Here is a 15024-nt window from a genome sequence, read left to right on the forward strand (position 1 = left end):
AGTAGAGAAAAATTTTCTGTTTTGATATACAAAAGGGGTTTAACGAGAGTAACTACAGTAAACGCTTGTTTAGCTTTGCATTTAAAAAAATAACTTAGCAAAATGGACGGTAGTGCTATAGCAAATAGTATTTGAGTATGATAAGCATGTTACAAATTGCACCAAGTATTTCCAAGCATTGTGATGGCAAGGAGGTGAACAAAACAGGCTGATATAATGGCAGAGCCTAGACAGACTAGACTTTAGACTTGTCTTCCCACTCGAGAGTTTCCTGGAATATGCCCATGAGCTGAATGTACGTGTTGCATTGTCAGTTGAAGACATTGTCTGGCTTCTGCAATCACTTTGGAACGCGTGGAAGCACTTTATGGACATCAGTGATGGCTACTCTGATGATGACTTCCTGCGATTTACAAGAAGTCGAACAAACTTTGTGCTTGCTGCATTGATGAATCAGAGTGCTGTTCTGCGGTATTGAATTTACATTTCTTTTGACACAGAATGTCGAAGCATCATTTCCATTTGAAATTATAGTCCCTCACGTGACGTCCTGGACATTCTTGTTGCTCATGTAGAGAACAACCACAGTATTGGCTATGTATTCTTGCTGGAGGATACACGCCACACTTCATTTAATTGCTTCTCAGCTGCTTTGCTGTTGTATGCGGGTAGGGATGCTGACGATTGCCACATTTTGCTTCTGACAGTGAAGCACTTCCTTATTGGCTACACGGGTCAATCTACGTAGGTTCCCTTGCTTTTGGGTTTTATGTATTTTATGTAGTGTAAATGTGAAGCGTTATGTTTGAAGAGGGAAACAGCAGAATGCGGAGTTCTTGCTGTCAGGTAGCCCGAAGCCTTGAAATTTCCTAGTAACATTAACGAACGATTAACGCAGTACTAATATGGATTAACACAAGATTGACCTTTGGACCATGCAACGAATGTTAGTAAATGTATTAAGCTCTCCCTGAAAGGAATTTACGCAAAAACATTTCAACACGAAAGAAATACAAATGTTCTTAGCATTTATGATTCACAGTACATTCATAGTGCGTTATTTTTATGTGACGGAAAACAAAAGACAGATAGTAGCACACACCGCTGTGCTTGTTTCTCAAGAGGGGTGATATTTTTTTCTTATTTTATAGCCGTTCCTAGTAATTCCATCTTGAGCACTCGTGTCCATCCCAGCCCTTCTTCTGAACTGAAGGAGAAGTGCGACATAACCACGCACACGAGCCAGGGGAAACGGGGTTCCATTAAAGCAGTCGCACCGACAAACCATAACCGACAGACGTGCAGTTACTTTGTTTCTTCATTATGGTGCCGTGAAACCCGGGAAAGAGACTGCTGTCTGCACAACTGACCATGGACCGACTGCGGCGTCAGTTTGACATAATTCGAAGCACCGCTACCTATGTCATCGCTGCCGCAGCCGCAGCCTTGCAAGAAACCAAAACGATGCCTACCATCTTGAAAGTAGTCCTTATTGAACTCGATGACTAGGACCGTTGCCTCACTGAAATTGACACCAAAATTGAAGAGCTCATGACCAACGATGACGAAAAGAAAGCAGAGTTCACCAAGGTGCTTGATTACCATGAAAAAAATCTTGTGCTGTCAGACAGGTTATTTTTGGTCTTTATTACCGAGCCGGCATTGAATCACTACCTACTGCCGCCAGTCCTTCGAGCACAGCATGCAGTGCATCCAGTCTGTACACTGGTAAGCAGCCGAATGTCAGCACAAATGCCAGACCGCTGACACCGTGCGTACCACCGAAGCTCAAGACCGAGGTGAGGATACAGCGTCAGTTCATCCTGAACAAAGAGAAGGTGATCACCAACTCAAACCCTAAGATCACAGCTAGAACAGAGAGCCAGCATAAGGTGCCAATTGCTTGACAGCCCACATTATTTAACAGTTAGTGAGGCCAAATCAGTTGGGCAGGGAACAGATGCTGGCGACTAGCCGAATGGTACAACTCAGGTTGGTCGACGATTTGTATACATCTGCTCACTCGCGCTGCATTGTGCACACGGTGCCACAGATTTGGAACCTATCCTGCGAGCATCGGAAATACAAATGACAAAATTGCTACCGCTCTTGCTCCTCCCACCATTGCCACTGCAGCGAGGAGAACGAACACCACCGGCGAAGCACTGTTCGTAACCACAAGCATGAATACAACATATCAATGACAAGAATCGAGGCTGCCTAAAACTCTGTACAAAGATGTATGACACAAGCGGCCGCAACAACAGTCACATGAATGTCTACGTTACCATTGGAAAAGACCGCTACAAGCACCCGCTCTAGTTTAGAACAGACCCATGCGAGCACTACTACTCTGTTGAGGACCTCACAACCGTGCCCCGGTTGTATGTGACTGCACCAATTTCTTTGACCAAAAGGTTCACTTTCATTTACCGGCAGAGCTATTTGCCACCAACTACACCACAAAGCCTGCCACTGCCACAGGTGCCCAACAACTCCATGTTAGACGACTGAAGTCGAATTCGATTGAAAGTGCTGTGGCACCATCACGATGTACAACAGATTGCTGCGCCCGTGTTCCTGCGGACGTCTTCCTGGTGCCTAGGTTGAGAACAAGAATGACATGGACTACCTGCTGTTGATGAACTGGTCCAAGAAGGAATGGAAACAAACCACTCTGACGACTGCGGCAGTAGTTCGCGCTCTGTTGGGTGGTTCCTGGGCTTCCGTTTCAGCCTGTTGCAGATTCGGAAAGTGACAAAGAGAGCAGGTATGACTTTCACCAATTAGACTGCCACCAGCTGAAGAACTTTGTAAGGACGGTGTGCCTAAAGAAGCTACCAAGAAAATCTGGACAATGCCAATGACTTCCTTATCCACAGTAAACTGAAGAACATCAAGTAAAAGGAGCACTGTCATCATCGACCAACTTGTCCCTTTCCTCATGTGTGGCAGTGTTTTGTGAACAGAAAAAGAAGTGCGACATAACTGTGCAAAGGCAGGGAAAACGGGGTTCCATTAAAGCAGTGGCACCGAGCAATCGTATCTGATGGACACATGGTTGCTTCATTCCTTACAGATCTGTTGGGCATTTTGTCCTTTGTTGTCAACTTTTTACTGCTTCACACCATACGCCCTTTCAAGAAATTTATAATACCAAATTGTCAAATCAACCACCGTTATCTGAATATACGAGACTTGAGAAATCGTCCTGTATGCATCAGAGCTGCCATCTGCATTGCAAAGCACCATCAACGCTGTGTTCGCTTGTGATCTCTAGGGACTCAAGCATATGAGATCCCACACAACCTAATTTAATAACCGTGTTAATGTCTGTTCATGTGAGATCCTTACGCTGAAGCATTGTAAATGCTGACAACACAGAACTGTGCGAAAGCAATACTTGTCGCTACTGGCTCACTGATATTCTTTATTTTCTTCGACTAACCGCTGGTATGTTGACACGTTATTCTGCTCAACAGCACCGTGTACAAGTAAATGCTATCATGGTAAGAAGGATATTAATATTTACTACTGGCTCAAACTACTCAGTTCATAATTGTCATAATTGAATCACCCTTTAAGAGGCCTTTCACTTTATGTCCATGAAGCTGTGATTCGTGAATAGTCGAGAAAGTTGAAGTGAACATAATCACTAGTGAGAACCCCTGTTTCGACCACATCTGCAATCTGAAACAGCAGAAAGTATTTAAAGGAACATACTCATACCTGTGGCAAAATGAATGGATGATGGCTACTGAGGTCGTACCAAACAAAGTGATTCGGGATAACTAGTGACCAATTGTTATCATCTCTTAATTATTAATCTTGAATCGCCATTCGAATTATCATTTGACATCCGTAACACTATGCTTTACAATAGTAAGAGTACACTGAACTGAGCTTATCTCCAGTGATCACTAATCACTCTTCATTATCAGGTAGCAATGGTAACAGAAGTAATGCTTATTCCATGACATTTTGATAGATCTTGTTATGGGGAGACAAGACGCTTGACAACATATTTACACAATCTATACAATGGGCACAAGAGAAGCATACAGGATGGAGCCCATGCGCATGATTATTGGTACACACGATCTCTAGTGCCCTGGCAGAGCATCACGAAAAGACTGGACACGGTATTAACTGGCATTCGGCTTTTATCATCGAAAGAGAGAAAGAATTATCATCCCGTTGCTCCTTGAATCATTCTGCATACAATCTACTACTAACACGATAAACCGGACACGGGGACCCCTCCCTGAGTTGTACGCAAGTGCATTACGTCTTCCGACGCGTATATAATGAAGACCACCATGCATTCGTTGATTGTGAACAAGGCACCTGTATTGGGTGCCGAAACGTCAATCTGTGTTTTGAATTTTTTCAGTTGGCGAGTGTACATTTATTCTGCCACGATTATTGGTGATCATTGTCTTCGTCAGTTCTCTCATCATCGTTTGCTACTGCAGCATCTCATAGCATGACCTCCGGTGGCGAAGGCACTGTCCCAGCACTTGGTGGGTTGGAGTGATATCATACCAGGCGAGCGACATGAACGAAATCAGAGGAGGATCACATTGGTGAGGTATCGAGAGGCTGCAACTCGTAGGTCATGTCTGTCACTTGACGCAAGACATGGTATGGGCCTGAGTAGGGTGAAATCAGCTTCTCACAAAGACCAACTCACTGTGCTGGTTTTCAAAGAAGCACATTGTCACCATTGTTAAAGTGGGCAGTGTGGTGGTGAGTGTCATATATGCGTCCTTGCTTTTCTTGGGAAGTAATCAGACGCAGGCACGCAATGTCACGTGCCTCGGTTGCTCTGGATATGGCATCTCGGGCATATTCTGACGTATCGAGAACGGCTGGGAGGATCGTGTCAAATGGCAGTATAAGGTCAGCAGAATCATGGTGGGACATATTGTAGGTGAATATGACAAACGGCAGAGCGGCATCCCAGTCACGGTGGCTGGAGGAAACGTACGTGGCGAGCATTTCAGTGATAGTTCTATTGAGCCGCTCTGTGAGGTCATTGGTCTGAGAGTGGTGCACCGTTGTAAACTTGTGCTTTGTAGCGCAGGTGTGCAAGATGTCCTGGTCAACTTGTGAGAGAAAGTAGCGGCCCCGGTCGGTAAAGAGTTGTCGGAGAGTGCAGTGGTGAAGTATCATGGCGTTGAGAAGGAAGTCAGCAATGTCAGTTGCACAACTGGTCGGGAGAGCCCGCATGATCATGTACCAGGTGGTGTAGGCCATAGCAACTGCTATGCTTCCAATTGCACTTGTTCCCACTAAGTGATAGAGCAAAAGGGTTAAAGAGATCAAGACCAACTTGAAAGAATGGTGAAGATGGTATTTGAATGGGATGAATACGGCCAGCTCATAGGGCTGCTGGTTTCTTGCGATGCTGACAAGATTTACAGGAGGCGACGTAACCGCAAATGGAACGGGAAACACCAAGCCAGAAGAAACAATGCCAAACAACACAATCATACGTCTTTGAGACTCTTGGATGACCAATGGTTGGAACATCATGCAACTGTGAATAAAGGGAAAATCAGACATCCACCCGTTCGTAGCAATCGCTACAAAGGAAACCCATACGGGTTCCTCGAAAGAAAAGCCTCATAGTTGAAGAAAAATTCGTCCTGGTCCAGGACTCGAACCCGGGACCACCGCCTTTTCGGGGCAGCCGCTCTACCATCTGAGCTAACCAGGCGGCTCGCAGATGGCAGGGCGAAGTCGAATTTGTCGACAACACGAAGCAAAGGCAAGAGTTTGATGTAGTAGTTCTGCGGGAACCCGCAAGGTGGAGAGAAGTAATGAATAAAGGGAAAATCAGACATCCACCCGTTCGTAGCAATCGCTACAAAGGAAACTTATACGGCCTCGAAAGAAAACCCTTATAGTTGAAGAAAAATTTGTCCTGGTTTGGGACTCAAACTCGGGACCACCGCCTTTCCGGGGCAGTCGCTCTACCATCTGAGCTAACCAGGCGGCTAGCAGATGTCAGGGCGAAGTCGAATTTGTCGACAACACAAAGCAAAGGCAAGAGTTTGACGTAGTAGCTCTGCGGAAACCCGCAAGGTGGAGAGAAGCAATGAATAAAGGGAAAATCACACATCCACCCGTTCGTAGCAATCGCTACAAAGGAAACCCATACGGGTTCTTCGAAAAAAAAGCCTCATAGTTGAAGAAAAATTCGTCCTGGTCCGGGACTCGAACCCGGGACCACCGCCTTTCCGGGGCAGCCGCTCTACCATCTGAGCTAACCAGGCTGCTAGCAGATGGCAGGGCGAAGTCGAATTTGTCGACAACTCAGATGGTAGAGCGGCTGCCCTGGAAAGGCGGTGGTCCCGGGTTCGAGTCCCGTACCAGGACGAATTTTTCTTCAACTATGAGGCTTTTCTTTCGAGGAAACCGTATTGGTTTCCTTTGTAGCGATTGCTACGAACGGGTGGATGTCTGATTTTCCCTTCATTCATTACTTCTCTCCACCTTGCGGGTTTCCGCAGAACTACTACGTCATCATGCAACTGTGCGAGCATTGTCTCATGCATACGCTTGGGATCGACCAGTAGCAGTTCAGGGCCGTGAGGGTGCATGTTGTAATGGTACAATATGCCATCTTGCAGCGCATACGCGAAGGGGGTTAAGTTGGCAGGTCCGTCGGGCTGAGAATATGTCTCTCAGGTAAGGGTCGCGGTCATTGCTCATTGGTGATGTCACCAAAATTTTGCATGAATCTGCGGAAGTAGGAGCATAGGCCTACAAAGCTTCGAATGTCAGTTGCGCAGGTGGGTACAGGGAAATCCTTGACCGCGCGAACTTTCTACGGATCGGGATGAACACAGGAAGAGTCGATGAGGTGTCTGAGCACAGTAAGTTGCCCGTGACTGAAGTGACATTTTGTCGAATTGAGCTGAAGTCTCACCTTGCGGAACACTGAAAGAACTGTCGAGAGACGCTCGAGGTGTGTGTCAAAAGTTGGCGAAAAGACAATGACTACATCGAGGTAGCACAAGCAGATTGACCACTTCAAGTCGTCAAGGAGGGCATCCATCATTCGTTCGAATGTGGGGGGGCATTGCATAGCCCAAATGACATCACGTTAAACTGAAAGAGCCCATCAGGTGTAATAAACGCTGTCTTTTCACTATCCATGTCGTCAACTGCAATCTGCCTATATCCGGAACGAAGGTCTATCAAAGAAAAATACTCGGAACCACTGAGACAGTCAAGGGCGTCATCTATGAGAGGTAAGCGGTACATGTCTTTTTTGGTTACAGTGCAGTCCACTTATAACCATACAACATATAACAATAATAATGATATATCAGCTATAATGATGAATCTACTTCAAAGTATCAACTTATGCTTAAGGCTATGAGAAAAAACCTGTACGTAATGATATGTTATTTACTGCATATCGGACATAACGATCTAAATTCTGCCTTTTGGGCGGCATTTTCTATGCAGAATAACCGTGAAATTTTCGTTGCTAAGTTCCTTTTAACCGAGACAGCGCAAAAAGTTTGCCTACGCGAGTTCTTATTTGCCGCCATTACAGCGCAGCACGTCCCGGCAGTGCATTGAGTGCGAAAGCCACGGAGAGCATCGCAAGTTGGCACAGTGTCCCACAAGATGGGGCCAGCTGCTTCGCATCATGCGTTGCCAGCAAGCGTCCAGACAAAAAAAAAAGGAGAAAAAGAAAAAGCGTTAAGCAAACCGCACCTGCGCTCCCTTTCTACAATCTCTCTCAGCAAGCGCAGAAATGTGCCGCGGAAGCAGCGGTCGGTGCACCGACAAAGTGCAAAGCTGCAAATTTTGCAAAACTGAATGTACAAGCTCGCACAGTCAACAATATCGACAATTCTGAAAACCGCAATCACCACCACCATCATGAAGGCTTGAAGCAGTGATCATGCTGATCAATGGAAATGGCAGACTTTGTGCACCAGGGTGAAATGCCCCATGTGTGAAACCAACACGGTGGCAGCCGCTGACATTAACGAACTTTGGGAGCATGTCACTACTGGCGATAAAATAGGCGGTGCTTCAATGGAGTAGTTTCCGAGTGTAGATAGTGCTGCCTCATTAGGCTAAGAATTCCTGACGAGGCGATTGTTGTTGCGACACAGACGGCGGCGTTGTGCGACAGAGGTGACGATAGCAGCGGCAGTGACAACGAGATTGACAGTGGCCTGCCTTTGACACCGACCCTGGCCTTCACGCAAAGTGCACTGTTGTTGACAGAGTCACTCACCGATTTCATTCACGCTAAATTATAGCCGCCAGTGTTCGCGCAGCCACTGGATGCTATGTACACCGCGGTTGTGAACCTGAAACATCCGTGAAATCAAGTGCAGAATTCTATTTCAGCGTGCCTAATGCTTGATACGCTGCTTAGAGGTATAAATTAATGTTTTGTTTTTCACAGCCTCATTAAATCTCTGATATCAGTTAGGAATGTTGACTAGTTAAAACTCATTTATTGACACTTTCATTTATACTATTGAAGATGTGTACGAATGAAGGCTGCAACACAAAATCGAACAACACAAATCAAGGTCGCACTGCACAAAATGATTCATCATCAGTAGTCACTCAGTCTTAATATATCCTAGTTATTGTATTATAGTTATTGAATCGTCATCTTAATGACGTTTCATTTGATATCCATGATACTATTCTGCATGAAAGTAGGACAACATCGCAGTAAGTGATACTAGTATACTTGCTTACTTACTTACTAGTGATACTTACGCATCACTAGTGATAACTAATGACTCGGTGTTATTAGGAGTGGTAACAAAAGTGTGATCATTTTATTACAGCGTGATTGGTACCAATGACGGCTTCTACAAGTGAAGGCTGCCACTATGACAGTAAAATAAATCAATAATAATGACTAGTGACCTAAGCATACGACTTCATAGTAAGCATGGTTGAGTCGCTCGTATTATCACATTTCATTTGATATAGATGATGTTATGGTGTGCAATATAGCGAGAACAATGAACTGCGCATTGTTATGATCGACCTCACCAGTGTGGGAAAGATTCAAGCGTGTGTTCCCATGACAAGACGATTTCCTTTGTCCCAGAAAAGGCTGTTGGGTTCAGCCTAAACTCCTACATCACCAGTGTAGGAAAGGTTCAAGCGGACATTCCCATGTCAAGATGATTTGCCTCGTCCCAGAGAAGGCTGTTAGCATAAGCTTGGACTTTGACCTCACCAGTGTGGGAAAGATTCATGCGTGTGTTCCCATGCCTGAAAAAGCATCAACCCTCTACGCCTTGAACAGACAAAACGGGAGAAACTGAAGGCGGAGACACAAAGGGGGAGATCTTGTCGACTTCACAACCTGATAAAGGCACTGACATTTCCACACGTTCCGCAAGTTTTCCAAGAAGACATCGACGACTACAATACTACGAGGGGTTATTTAAGGCCATCCTGGCCCCCTTATTAGGAAGAACTGTTTGAGACTCGCACAGAGTCACAACCATGTACCAGTGAAGTGAATACATTCTTTTCAACTTTTTTTTTCGTCATCACGATGCCGGCCTTCGTCATCATTTCCTGATGCTTGTGTTGAGACCTACCTTACCCGGTCGAGATTGTATCAGCATTGTATTTCACTTGTGCTCACTAGTTACTCAAGCCTATCAGTTAGGTGTATTATGCAATTAATTGTTATTTCATGTGTGTTTTAGTGGTATTAATGACGAAATTTTTGATTGGAGGCTACAGATATTGTAGTAAAATAGTGAATCGTATTCGCTATTGACCGATGCCTACCAGTGCCTAGTGATTATCATTGAATCACTCTTTATTCTGTTTGATAACCATGACCAAATCATATGTGTATCAATAATTCTCTTAACAATCTCATGTTGGCATTTTCTCTCAATTAATTGTGAGAATTGTCATCTGCTGTGTCACTCTTGTGACAAAGACGAGAAAAAAAAACCCAAAGGTTGTCGTTAGTCACATGGCAGGAAAGCTGCTGGTCTCTCATCTGTTCCTCTTATTTTGAAGGTATGTTGACCCTTAATATTTTCACAAAATTTCAGTTGCCTGAAAATTCAACCGTTCTTGAATTGCATTATGCTTGGATTATATTCACTGACATTTGGATTATTTCTGCTGGTGTTTAAATTCAGCGGTGCTTGGATTACATTGTGTGGCACTCAGATTAAAATGGCGCCTCGGATTAAATTGCCTGGTGCTTGCATTTCAAGAATGGCAAAGCCTGTAGTTCTGTAGTTTTGAGGGAACTAGGCTTTCGTAGAGCGTTAGTCTTTGCACAAGAGGAAAAATTGCGACCAAGATATTTCAATGTGCAATTAGCATTCGCACTGAAATAGTCAAGATGCATATTCCCTGACAGATCATTAGTTATGTCAAGGTCAAGATATTTCTGGGTGTTAACTGATGATAGCAAAGTGTCAATCAGTATGCAGTTAAACCTCGATATAACGAACTCCAGTATAGCGAAAGTCTCGATATAATGAACTATTTAACTTTTCATGACCTCTTATCCATAGAACACGAGGTATTTAGAACCTGAATGTAACGAAGTGTGTTTCCGTGGGATTACAATATAATGAAATGTCGCTGCCGCCGGAAAGCAATGCCGAAGCAATAAATGGAAACTTCTGCCAACGCAGATGGTCAGATAATCGTATCACAAGTGGCCGCTTGCCAACGCACCTCACAAATCATGCGCCACACAACAAGGGCGATGGCCGAAGTGGAGCCGCATCGTGTTCCCAAGTGCAAAAAGATCCTATTGCACCCCATGCACCTTGTGCGAGGGTGAGACAAGAAAGATGGTGGCTTCAAGGCTGCCACCTTTCCGTGCATTGTAAGGAGGTGGTGGAGTGAGCTCGTGGCAACGCGATAAAGCGCACGTGAGGGGGGGGTCTCGATTTCTGGCGTACATCTGGGCCGTAGCTGCGCATGGCTGTAAGTGCAGCTAAGCGAATACACAGCCACTCACGTTGCTTTAGAGGTAATCTGTTGCGTGTGCATAGAGTGGGCATGCTGAGACGGCGTGACACAATGTAAGCTGTCTTACCACACATTTAGTATTGGAGGTTGCGTAATCTTGAGCTTTGGTAACCAGTTGGAGCGAGAAGCAGACGAAGCGTGTGCTCCCCACTGCCGGCGCTTTTGCTGATAGTGTCCTCCCAGTGCTGGCAGCGCTATCAGCCGCGGGGGCAGAGTGCCTTTCGAAAGCATGGCTGGCTTCGCTTAATTCGTACCGCCGAGAAGATATCATCGACTAGTGGCATGAAACCGTATCATTCGTCGCCGACTCTTAAATTTATCGAATTGAATTGTTTTGTCATTGTAATTTGTTTGTTTTCTCGATTCCCCGATAATTCGGAAAATTTTTGGCCCCTTTCCATGTACGAAAAATAGATCAGTGACTAATTATTTGCAGAAAAAGTGGAATCGCAATAGAATGGAATTTCGCTATAACGAAGCAAATTGCCGATTTTACAGGCCACTATATCAAGGTTTAAATATATATCTGTACTGATTGCCATTGTTTACAGTACGTGATATGCACATATATCTATACTTCTCAGCATTAAGTTTCATTTTCTGTTTGTTACACCAGAGTGACACATTGTGGGGATCCCCTTGCCATTTATATGAATCACCAGGGCTAGTAATCATGTGGTATATTACTGGCTCATCTAATGCTTGCAACAAACGCTTCCTTTTTCTTGCCATATTATCTGATAATGGGTGTGCTTTGCTTTCTGTATGCGAGTTCAGTTCCGAACTTCTTAAAACAAGTGATTACAATCGCTGCTTGTAATCATGGTCTGATCAATGAAGAAATGGCAGATCAGCTTCGAAGCAGGCCTAGCAGGTGCTGGCCTAGCAATGCTACTCTCAGCATTGTTGCACGATTGCCATAGCAACAACCTATCATAAGGTCTCTCTCAACTTGCTGGTGTGATGAGCCCTTAGCAGCGCCGATTGCACTTAAAGCTTTGTGAGACTGGCCCCTGATGGTTTTTGTGTGTGTGTGTGTGTTCGCAGTCTTCCTATGTGGCCATTGTAAGCAAGGAATGAATAGACGGAACTTTTTCGAATGATACCAAAATGGTGCGCGCTCAGCAGCAGAAACGACTAAAGATGGCTCCTTGAACTGTGGTGTTTCTGTACGATTACAGACTCCTTTCATGTCGTCCACGCTGACATAACTTTTTTAAACACTTAGAGTGTGTTTTCAACTAAATCATTTTGATACGTCATAAATTGAGCATTGCAGATGCCGAAACAAATGGTTTTAAAAAAAAAACGGCAAAGCTGCTGGGTTTGGGTATTCATGCAGTGATGCTGCCGCTCCACCGTTTGCACTGAATTTTCCTACATCCTGCTTCATTTCAGCAAAAGATGAGAAATGTGAGCCCACCCTGCACTGAAAGTATTGCTTCGGTTTTTGAAAACTGAACTTGGTCCTCAAGCACCGTTTCTCCGTGCCATCAAAAGGAACATGGTGAACCTGCAGCTGTGATAACCTCGCGGTAGACTGAGTCAAGAGCGAGTCAGTTGAGCCTGGATCGTACCACTGTTTCATCCTTGGACTGTTGTATTTTGAATGCCCACTCCGTGTGGGCTGCTTAGGCAATGGGACAGCATCGTGTTTCAGGCTGTAGCAAGCGATCACATTGGCACCGAGCAAGACCCCGCGCTCCTCTCTTGTATGACCAATGAAGGGAATCACGGTCACTGACCAAGTCTGATGAATAATCTGACGTTTTGGAACCGCATACGGGTTCCTCGTTCACTGAGTTGGACAGAAAATCGTGGTCACTTATATAGTCAGCATGTGACGTAATAAACGTGCGTAAACGGCAGGCATAGTCCCCGGTGTCCGGTTCATAGTAGCTGGCGTCGATTGAATGATTAGAAATTCTAGCAGCCGTCAGGATGACAGGTTCTTTTCTTTGGCAACACAGTGGCATTGTCACAGTCAATCTTGTGATTATTTTCCTGCGCATGCTCGGCAATGGTGTTCGTCGTGTGACTATTATTTCTTACGTCGCGTTTATGTTTCTTGAGGCGTCTGGAGAACTTCGTCGAACCCTTGATTATGTATGACCGATGTAAAATGGCAATTAGTGTTTCGGACACTGTATGGTGTCTTGTTCGATATTTCCAACATAATGCGCACAAAGTCGCAGACATGGTGTCTGTGAACAATTTTTGCACTATTCAGTCTGTCCTCTATCCCTCCTTTTTGTTGGCAAAGTGACTGCATGGCTTTATAAATGACGCATGGCAGCTATGAAGATACTGGTCAAGTCTGCACCAAACAGCAACTCTCGACGTAGGATACTGACAAAAGTGTAGCTGATTAGGCCTATGTTTAAGCTGCTTGCATTGTATGGCCATAAACAAAAATTCACTGTTAACTGACGTGATGGTGGCCATGCAGCCAGTTGCAGCTAGGTGGCCTCAAGTTTGTTCAAACCAGTAAAGTGCCTCGGCGATTGGTTTTGATATCATGCACCAGTCTGTTGGCCGGAGGTCGAGATTGGGTCTGCGGATGACATGCTGGCAGCTACTATGAAGGCTTTCGCAAAACTGAGCTCGTGCACCAGAGCCTAATCGGACAGTGTTGCAGAGTCAAAGGTCGTGCACATATACCTACATCTTGTGATGGGGTGCGGCATGCATCAAGCTGCAAGACAAGCAAAACCAAACTACCTCCTCGGTATCCATCATTGTGGTATTTCAAGCATGTAGTATACAGTCAACGACCGATTTTTCAGACCCTCTAGGGAACGTAAAAACGTCCGAAAATTCAGGCAGTCCAAAAAAATGAATGCATGCAAAAAAACGCACCCCCCTTTTTTTTCCCAGGGCGAAGTAACAGGCTTCCGAAACCCTGCCACAGCATCAGTGAAGTGGCTATAAAAAGAGGCGTTCAAAAACTCTGTATGCAGCCGACTGCCGGTTTATTATGTACATGTGCATCGTCGGGCAGCCGGTGTTATTGCTGCAGTGGCTTGAGGAACTTGTTGATTGTTGTTTGGACGGCGTTCCGGTTGCATGTGATCATATTCTCCTCGATCTGAGCAAGGGTCATGTCAGCACTGTACTACACCGATGAAAGAGTCAACAGTGCTCGCGTCAACTTGGCAGGCATTGGCTCCTCATTTTCAACATCGGAGTCTTCTGAATCCACCACAACCTGACGGACTATTTCCTTGTCAGTCAGTTCTGCGCGGAAGTCGAGCTCGTTGTCAGCGTCAACAAACTGTTCAAAAGTTATTTCTGTGGGTATGGAAACCCCAGCAGAGCGGAGGTCGTTGATCACGTCGTCCGACTGTACTGCTTTCCGCGCTTCGATGCCATCGGCGAGGACGACGAAGACGGAGTGGGCGCCATCAAAGCCAAGCGAAATCCTCATGTTGCGAACAGTGGAGTTCGCTGACGAGCATCGAAGCACCTAGGCCTAGCGTCGCAGAGCACACTTGACACAATAGCACAACCACTCACCACGCTAACCAAAATGTGGTCTGCGCAAACAAACAAACAAAATGGCGCCGCTCCAGAAACTCTACCGGAGGCGGAAGTGCGGCGATGAACATAGCCAGCGTGGCCAGACCAAATCGGTGTGTGACGGCTATATTCGTCTAGTTGTGGTTCAAAGCGGTGATATGCTTCGGCTGCAAGTCGATTTACTTCGCAAGGGCGCTGTGCGAGGAGCCAAAAGACCTTCCGTCCGTCAAAAAGTCAGGAAAATTGGACGGCGGGGGGTTCGAGCGTCCGAAACTTCAGATGTCCTTATACATTGATTCTATGGGGCTCGTGGCAGTGCCGCGAAGACGTCGAAGGTATGTCCGAAAATTTGGCCGTCCGAAAATTCAGTCATTGACTGTATCAGTCAAGTGCAGGACAGGGCAAAATTAAGTAAATTTTTCATGCCACTCGTGCTATAAAAGCAGTTCCTTGTGCCCTGAAGACCAGCTCCGTCTGTTGCAC

The 15024-nt window shown here is 45.4% G+C and overlaps 1 protein-coding gene and 2 non-coding genes across 6 annotated transcripts in view; 1 reads left to right on the top strand and 2 right to left on the bottom strand.

Annotated features, from left to right (window-relative positions):
• Positions 1-15024, top strand: part of LOC129380134 (uncharacterized) — a 48660-nt gene that overhangs the window by 27729 nt on the left and 5907 nt on the right. Inside the window, exon 2 of one of the 4 annotated variants that reach the window (XM_050174396.3) lies at positions 7204-7262. The exons of the other annotated variants lie outside the window; for them this stretch is intronic. Within the exon in view, the coding sequence (XP_050030353.3) occupies positions 7256-7262 (7 nt within the window). The 5' untranslated portion in view covers positions 7204-7255. The remainder of the gene's footprint in view (positions 1-7203; positions 7263-15024) is intronic. 4 annotated transcript variants of the gene reach the window in all.
• Positions 5648-5722, bottom strand: TRNAF-GAA (transfer RNA phenylalanine (anticodon GAA)). The gene has a single exon. It is a non-coding gene; the product is annotated as a tRNA-Phe (tRNA).
• TRNAS-GGA (transfer RNA serine (anticodon GGA)) lies at positions 6207-6281 on the bottom strand. Its single transcript has one exon. It is a non-coding gene; the product is annotated as a tRNA-Ser (tRNA).

Source organism: Dermacentor andersoni, chromosome 8 (genome assembly GCF_023375885.2).
Source record: "Dermacentor andersoni chromosome 8, qqDerAnde1_hic_scaffold, whole genome shotgun sequence".
NCBI lineage: Eukaryota > Metazoa > Arthropoda > Arachnida > Ixodida > Ixodidae > Dermacentor > Dermacentor andersoni.